General features: G+C 48.2%; 1 protein-coding gene across 1 annotated transcript in view; it reads left to right on the forward strand.

The window, feature by feature from the left end:
- Positions 1-9,087, forward strand: part of LOC119178181 (uncharacterized) — a 117,334-nt gene extending 108,247 nt beyond the window's left edge. Inside the window, exon 14 of the mRNA XM_037429368.2 lies at positions 8,089-9,087. Within this exon, the coding sequence (XP_037285265.2) occupies positions 8,089-8,823 (735 nt within the window). The 3' untranslated portion in view covers positions 8,824-9,087. The remainder of the gene's footprint in view (positions 1-8,088) is intronic.

The raw sequence follows: 9,087 nt of genomic DNA on the forward strand, positions 1-9,087 counted from the left end.
GTGTGCCGTTGACACCATAGAGACTGCAATGACTGCAAACTGCAAGGCTGCGGCGCGCGTACGCCGCTACGTTAAAGTGGCGCTCTCGGTGCCATCGATGTGTGCAGCATTCGTAAACGCCCGCCGCTCTACCGCTACTTTCGAGAGTTGCAGGAAAGCTCGCCGCCTGTCAATGGAGCGCGGGCGGTTTGGGGTGGCTGAGTTCGATATATCCAATACATGTCAAACTTTGTTCGAAATAAAAAATCAATAATGCATGCGATTTCCCACGTGATATAGGAGCCGTTGATACAGGCAATAATTCTATATATCCATGTTCGATATATTGAGGTTTGACTGTAATTAAAACATGAGAATCATTGGAGGAGCAAGAACTTTTATTTTGAAGTGATATTTTTCGTAAGCAGATGCACACTTTCTCAATGTTTGATAAAGCAGGTACAAAGAGAGGTTTATTGCACTGCGAGACGCGAAAATACAGCTGCCATATCATGATTATAAATTACACACAAGAAATAAACACATAGGCAACAATATAACAAGAACCACAGCAAAATAAAACTGCAATGAACGCTCACAACCACACAGTGCACAACGTGACACGGCAGTACAGTTAAACCTGCTCATAACGAACCTCCATATAACAAATTCCTTGATATAACAAAGTCTTTCAAGTCCCCGCCGTCGCTCCATAGAAGCACATGTATTCGCGACCTCTGTGTAACAAAGTAACAGCTGGAGACGACCTTGATATAACGAATTCTCCTCACGGACAATCTAGAAATATTGCTCTGCATTTTGCCATTTTGATGCAAGCGTGCATCTTCCGCGGCTGTTCCATTGTCGACGAAGCGCAATGCAGTGGCGGCGCGCACGGCGCACAAGGCGAGAGTGAGCGCTCGTTATTGCGCGCGGGTGTGTGCGAAGCAAGCAGGCGGGCCTGCGCCCCACGAGCCGGCGTAGCCGCTGTTCTCGCCGCCGCGGGCGAATGCACAGGTGAGCTCCCTCCCCCCCAACTCCAAACGAAAATAAAAGAACTATGCGTTGTGCATTGGCAGTGCTACGCTTTTAGTTAGCGGGTGAATGTTAGTTCCAAGTGAAAGTGTTAGTTTCAAGTGACTCGGTGAATGTTAGTTTCAAGTAAGATGCGCACACATGTCTTGTATTTTTTAACAGTTTCGAATTGAGACCGTCTACCCCGGGTGCTGATGATAACTTTGGTTTTTCGATTATTAGCATTATGCCATTTTCGGTGAATTCGATGAGTGGCATGACAAAGTGTAAACATGCAGGCGGTGACGGACAAGGAGTGGCAGGTTCAGTAGTAAAGACAGATGAAAACGCGACGTTAAATGCATTGGCACACTCTTGGCCAGTGATCATTATGTCATTATGATCTGTGAGGTTGATAGTTTCAGGTACCTTGGGTTGCAAGATTCGCCAGAATTTTCGGGGGTTGTTATCTAATACACTTGGTAGGGTATCATGAAAGAAAGAACATTTTTCGCGACTAACAGCTAAGAGGTAGTTTTTCTCTGCCTCATAATATTTACTCCACGTCACAGGGGAATTGTGTTGCTTTGTGGAGCGAAATAGCCTTTTCTTCTTGTTTTTAAGGGTTCTTAACTTTTTTGTGAACCATGGTTTGTGATGATTGGCCAGGACAGTTATAACAGGAATATGTTTAGAAGCAAGTTCAGTAAGTTTGCTATGAAATATCGACCAATTATCTTGAAGTGTGCGGTTGTGGAATTCGGAACAGTAGACAGGGTAGGAGGAGATACGTTCGTTGTTAATCGCGTCGTAGTTATCTTTGTCATACAAGCGTATTGTTTTATCCCATGATTCTCGTTTCGGAAAGGCAAAAGCAAAAGCGGCATGAATCACTTTATGGTCACTAATTTCTTTCAGCAGAGTCATTGAAGATAAACTGGAAGAATTGTTAGTTAAAATGAGATCTAGAATGGTGGCTGAGTCCTGTGTGACGCGCGTATTTTCCGACACAAGCTGAGTCAAGTTATAATTGAAGCAAACATCAAGAAAACTGTTTTCGACTTAGCATTATGACGGTGGATTGTCATTCCATTTAATATGAGGCAAATTAAAATCTCCGAATAGCAAAGCTTGCGCGTTTGCATATTTTTTTGTTAGTGTGTCAAGCACACAGTTCAGTTTATCAGTAAATTCGCTGTTTGCTCTAGGGAGACGGTAGCACACACCAAGTAAGCTAACTTGCGGAGTTGAACAAAAGAGCAGCCATAAGGTTTCAAGGTCACTTGAGTTAGCAACAACCAAACAGGGCAACGTATCCTTAACAGCGATGAGTACTCCGCCACCCCGGCAATGCTGACGGTCGTTGCGGAAGACATTGAAGCTGGGTAGATCATCAAGGACCTCCGCATCAGAAATATCATCTCTTAGCCATGTTTCGGTGAGTATTAATAAGCTACACCCGGATGAAAGGACAACGCTAGATATGATGTCACGTTTGGGTAAGAAACTTCATATGTTAGTATAGATTGCTGAGGAAATAGTGGTAGGGCTAGGCGACGTTGTCGGACGGCGGGTTGTTTGACCCAGCCGTAGGGATTGCTATTTGGATTCTTTTACGTATTTTGTATTTTCGTTGTAGATGTACTTTGTTGAACCTATGAACAATGTTTTGTAGTGCTGTGAAAAAGGGACTGATTTGCTCCTGACAAATGCAATAAGATGTTTACGCGCGTTTTGCACAGGGCGAGAAAAATCTTCACCGATTCTATAGTTTGTGCCTTTTAGTTTGCGGCCGTTGGACAAGACTTTTCCTTTTATCTTAAACAACAAAAATTTCATTATTATAGGGCGGTTGCGACCATTTCAGTGGCGGCCGAGACGATGCGCGCGCTCGATGTGCTCCGGGTTTAGGGTTATGTTCAAGTGATCTGCGCAGAACCGAATTACTATTTCTTCTACTAGAGCAGCAGATTCAGATGGACCAAGGTCGGCAATACTGAAGAAGATTAAGTTATTTCTACGGGCTCGGTTTTCAGCGTCGTCCATTTGCGATTCCATATCAGAGATAGCTCGCATCGTCTCGGAAGCGTTTGCTTCAACTGATTCAACCTGTCGCTGCAGGGTTTCTATGTTTTGGCAGTGGTTCTCGACGGAGTTCATCCTTTTGGTAAGCTCAGATATTGTGCTGTTGGTTTCGACCAGCTCGCTTTTCAGACCTTTTATCTCGGTCGTTAGTTGAGATTGTCCGGCGGATAACTTCTGCAATTTGGTTAGGATAGTGTTAAGATCGGAACCAGGGTTTCTTTAAACGGGGCTAGGGTTACTTTCGACGTCGCCCAGGAGCAGTAACAAGAGGCGCGAGACACGAACACACTCTACGACAATCGAAAGCAAACACTGGGGGCTCGGTAGCAGTACCAAAAGGTAGTCGCTTGATTTTTTTGTGAAAAAGCTGTATGAATGACTAACCTGCATGTTGAAAAGAAGTGGCTTAGCCGAATGTTTCGTGGCACAGCCACCGAGCCCACAGGTGGGTGCCCGAGGATGTTGCTCTTTTAAAGCCGATCCGGTGGTTGACATTAGTGACGTAGGCAGCTCCCATGACGCAGTGGTGCTCAGGCTCACGCCGGGTGTCGCCAATGGAAGCTGGGGTGTGGATGGCATTGCTTGGCGAAGAAAAACCAGTGCATAGCCAGTGCGCTGATCCACGCAAGATGAAGGTACGTGCTGGACGGTTGAAATGGTAGCGGGCAGGGCAACACAGATGAAAGCAAAAGCAAACACCTGCTTGTTGAAAAGAAGTGGCTTAGTCGACTGTTTCGTGGCGCAGCCACTGAGCCCATCATCGATGTTCTCGATGTTCACGTGGACGGTATTTCTCTGACGGCACAAGTCGATACTGGTGCTCACATGTCCATAATCAGTGTTCATTTTTGTTGCCGCTTAAGAAAAGTACTGACGCCTCCTGCTACAGAAGCTGTACGTGTCGCCGATGGGGGAACTGTTCATGTCCTCAGAATATGTACGGCTCGCATAAGCATCGCCGACCGCTCCGTTCCTGTCCTATTCATGGTGCTCCATAACTGTCCTCATGACTTCATTTTAGGGATGGACTTCCTGTCGACCCATTCTGCTCTGATAGACTGTTCCGCTGGTACTCTTTGCTTAGACCTTTATATTCAACCTGAACTTCAAAGTAGCCTCTGTGCCACAGATTTTCTCCGCCTACCACCTAAAGCCCTCACATTTGCCAAAGTCACCACGACCTCACCCGTATTTGATGGGGATTATTCGTCACGCCAATTCCTGATGTCCTACTGGCCCATGACGTCATCGCCCCTCACTGCGTCGTAACTATAGCCGCCAACCGGATACATCTACCCGTCATAAATTTCAGCTTCACGGAGCAAGTCCTCCCTGAAGGCATCTTAATCGCCGCGTTGCGGTCCTTAGCTGATGACCACGTCACCACTTTCGTAGCCGACGTATGCACTAATCTTCCTTGTCGCCCACCCTATGCCACATCCCTCGACATGTCATTACACGGGGGCATGATCGCTCCTCACCTTCCCCCAGCGCAATCAGCTGCCTTCATCCGCCTTTTATCTTGCTACCGCGACATCTTTGACCTTTACAATCGACCACTCGGCCAAACTTTTCTTGTCCAGCACCGCATCAGCACAGATGATGCTGCTCCCATTCACCATTGACCGCATCACGTGTCCGCATCGGCCCTTCGGTCTATGCAACACGCCAGCCAGGTTCGAACGTATGATGGATTCTTTGCTACACAGGTTCAAATGGTCAACATGCCTGTGTTACCTAGATGACGTTCTCGTATTTTCACCTACATTTGAGACCCACCTTGGGTGTCTGTCGGCCATTCTCGAGGCCTTCTGCAATGCTGGCCTCCAGTTGAACTCCTCAAAGTGTCACTTCAGCTGCCGACAGATTACAGTGTTAGGCCACCTTGTCGATGTGTCTGGTGTGCGTCCGGACCCTGAGAAAATTCGTGCCATCATGAGTTTCCCAGCACCCCAATCCATCAAAGATGTCCGAAGCTTTGTGGGACTCGCCCAACCACTTACCGATCTTCTGAAGAAAGGCGTCCCATTTTTGTGGGGGTCCACTCAAGCTGCAGCATTCTTTCGCCTCATCACACTTTTGATGACGCCCCCTATCCTGGCCCACTTTGACCCATCCACCCAAACTGAGGTCCAAACGGATTCCACTGGTCACGGTATCCGAACCGTTCTCGCCCAACGCCAACAGGGTCACAACTGCTTTATCGCCTATGCTAGCCGCCTCCTTACACCTGCAGAGCGCAACTATTCGATCACGGAGCGAGAATGCCTTGCTCTTGTTTGGGTAGTCTCAAAGTTCCATCTATATTTATATGGCACACACTTCTTCGTCGTCACGAACCATCACGCGCTCTGCTGGCTTTCATCCTTGAGAGATCCTACAGGTATCAACTTGGTCGCTGGGCTCTGCGACTGCAAGAATATACCTTTGCTGTGACATACAAGTCTGGACGCCTGCATTAGGATGCTGATTGCCTTTCTCGCAATCCAGTTCGTGAGCCAGCCGGCGTACCTGACGACGCCTGCGTGTGCTCTATTTCCCAACTGACCCACATAGCCAACGAGCAACGCCTTGATGCAGCCTTACGGGCTATCATCGAGCGCCTCGACTCTTCTCCATCAAACCGATCCCATCGTGCGTTCGTACTCCAGAATGGTACATTATACCGGCCTAATTTCCATCCAGACGGCTCATCTCTGCTGCTTGCTATACCCAAACACCTCCGCTCGGCTGTACTCCACGAACTTCACGACATTCCTACTGCCAGTCACCTTGGCGTGTCCCGTACATTCGACCATATTCGCCGTCGCTTCTAATGGCTAGGTCTCGCACGCTCTGTCAGAAGATATGTCGCGGCGTGCTTCAGGCTGGGCGCCTTCAACCACTCGACATTCCTTCTGAACATTTTGTGTCGGCTTGGACTTACTTGGCCCTTTTGACCTGTCTTCTTAGGTGGATAGCTGTGGCCACTGACTATGCCACACGCTATGCCATCACACGGGCCCTTCCAACAAGTTGTGCCACAGACGTTGCCGATCTTCTACATGACGTGATCTTGCAATATGGTACTCCACGCCAGCTGCTCATGGACCGAGGCTGCACATTTCTATTGAGAGTCATAGCAGACATCCTACGCTCATGTGCAACTCGCCACAAGCTCACTACGTCGTACCATCCTCAAACAAATGGTCTCACGAAGCATCTGAACCGAACCCTAACTGACATGCTTTCAAAGTACGTGTCCTCAGACCACTCTGACTGGGACCTCGCTCTACCATACATAACATTTGCGTACAATTCATCACATTATGACACAGCTGGTTACTCCCCATTTTTCCTGTTGTGCGGCCGCGAACCGACATTGCCTTTTGATACAGTCATTCCGTTGCCAGCAGCTCCGACCACAGAATATGCCCTAAACGCCATCAGCCGGGCCGCCCACGCTTGCGAAGCTGCTCGTGCTCGCTTTCTGGCCTCCCAAGAAAACCAACGGCGTCGGTATGATCAACGACACCGTGATGTGCACTTTTCGCCCGGTTCGTTGGTTCTACTAGGGTTACGACCAGGCACGTTGGCCTATCTGACAAACTGCTCTCTCTGTTCACAAGGCCATACAAAGTGCTTCGAGCGGTGCCTCCCGTCACTTATGAAATCGCTCCTGCTGCCTCGTCAGCTTCATCCACCTTTCGGGCCAGCGACATCGTATACGTCACACGCCTGAAGCTGTACCACTCGCCCAAAGAAGTTGACGTCTAGATGCGCCGTTGCTGATGGAGGTTCTGCTACATGTAGGCTGCCGCAATGCATATTGTCAATGTGCATGTGTGCCCGACGAAGAGGATGAAGGTCGCTTGCTGCTCAAGCTCAGAGCCAGACTGGCCAGCGCTGCAACCACTCTTGCAAATATATTGTCTAAATATATTTCCAATATATTGACTCGTTACTCATGTAACAATAATTATATTCGCTATATTGAAGTTTGTGTGTACACTAGCTATGCTAGACTGTCTGCCTTTTCTGTTTGTGAGTATTGATTGCTATTTTAATGCTGCTTTTGTTAATAGTGGCAGCAGAGTTTCATTGCTTCTTGTCAAGGCCATTTCATGAATTTGTTAAAGAATGGCATTGTACATTAGCTTTATCCAGTTAAAATGCTATCTGCTATGGAGAACAGGACCCAGAAAGACACAGTACGAGAGACGCTCAAGAAAGCTGGGAAAGGTGTTTCATGCAGACAAAGCCCCTTGTAACTAAGAATTCTAAATATGCAAAGGAGTCGGGTTAGGTCACTTTATTACACGATCACCATTGAAGTTCTGATGTGGCAAAGATTCATGGCAAGATAATTGCACATCCAATCGCATCCATGTGGCACTGTTAGGTTTTCAACAATTTGAGCAGAGCTGTCTCATAGAAACATGGCAATGGCTCCTAAGCCTGGCTAAACTAACGAAAACAAAGCTACCACTGCTGCCAATGCTGTGACAGAAGTCCAATGGTATCGCGTTGCACAGTTGGTGTGGGGACGTAACAGTGATTATGAAATCATAACGTAAGAAAGTTCGGTGCAATTTGTAGTCGCAATCGTCCGACTGCAAAGCGGAACAGCGCTGTGCCAAGAAAATTAATATTGCAGCACATACTAGTTAGTGATGGGACATCGGTAATGGTACATGAGTGTGTCTGGGTTGTCTTTCTTCTAAGTAGTGAAAAGATCTAGAGATACTGTCCTTAGTAATCGAGTGTAATTATGTTGTATGCAATGTTGTTACCATGGCAACATGAGAAACCTAACCAAACGATTTTTCAAATGTCGCTTATAAAACTAGTGTCTCTGGTTATGAGATGTTACGCTACAGATAAGCTTCGAACTAGTGTCTCTTGTTATGAGATGATACGCTACAGATAAGCTTTGGTACCCCTCACATTGGCTGTCTGCTATCATGGGGCCTAATTGGGACTAGTAGCTAGTGACAAGCGCCAAACAGTGTGCCTTCATTGTTTGTGCAGGTTGACCACATCTGTGTGGAAGGTGCTACGGCCTTGGGCATTGCCTCTCAGGAAGGCCACGAAGCGGTTGTGCGTGCCTTGCTGGAGCATGGGGCTGATCCTTCCCACGCTGACCAGTGTGGCCGATCTCCGCTGCGCGTTGCGACCAAGGCAGGGCACCTCAATGTTGTCCAACTGCTCGAAGAAAGTTTGGCTCGCTCCGCACAGGCCCTGGGCTCAATCAGCACGTCCTCACTTGCCTCTGCAGCATCCACTGCACCATGTGCTGCTCCTCTCTTCTGCCCAGAGTCTCCTGAATCTACGAGCGACAAACGTCGCTCCCTCGCATCCACCCGCTCAGACTCGAAATCGTCTAGCAATCGGACTGACTCGACGGCTCGCTCCCAACACAATGTTGCTGCGACTGTCGCAGACTCCAGTGCAGCAAGCCTCAGTTTCACCCAGCAAATCCAGCAGTGCACACGTTCGCGGCACCGTACAAGCCGGCTTCTTTCTCCCCTTAACAACGAGGGTCGTGCGCCGTCCAGTCCTCAGAGCTGCAACTGGCGACCAGCAGTAGTTGTGCCGCCGCGCCCACTGCCAGATCTCCCTGCCACGGATGCGCGGCCAAGGCGCAACGGCATCGTTACCAATCCCAACTGCAAAGGAAACAAGCGCTGCATGTCCGATCAACCGCACAGCAAAGTAGCCAGCCACAGAGAAGGAGTGACAACGAAGAAAGAGACACCCCTGTAACACCCTACAAAGTGCACTCTTGCTGTGCTGCAATGGTCAGGATTAACGGTCAACAACTTGTTCAGCTCTGTGGCACATGCTTCATGTAGTGTACGAATTGCTGCAGGGCTTTGCTACAACAGTTTCATGCGCAGCCGACCATAGCTCTTTCCCATGGAAATGTGTGCTCGGTGCCTTTATTTCAAGTTTGTTTCCATCGGTGCTGCTTTGAGAACACTTTTGCTTTGTGATCTGTCATGAAGCTGCACTTTGTTGCTTTGCAAA

This window comes from Rhipicephalus microplus, chromosome 2 (genome assembly GCF_043290135.1).
Source record: "Rhipicephalus microplus isolate Deutch F79 chromosome 2, USDA_Rmic, whole genome shotgun sequence".
In the NCBI taxonomy this organism is placed as follows: domain Eukaryota; kingdom Metazoa; phylum Arthropoda; class Arachnida; order Ixodida; family Ixodidae; genus Rhipicephalus; species Rhipicephalus microplus.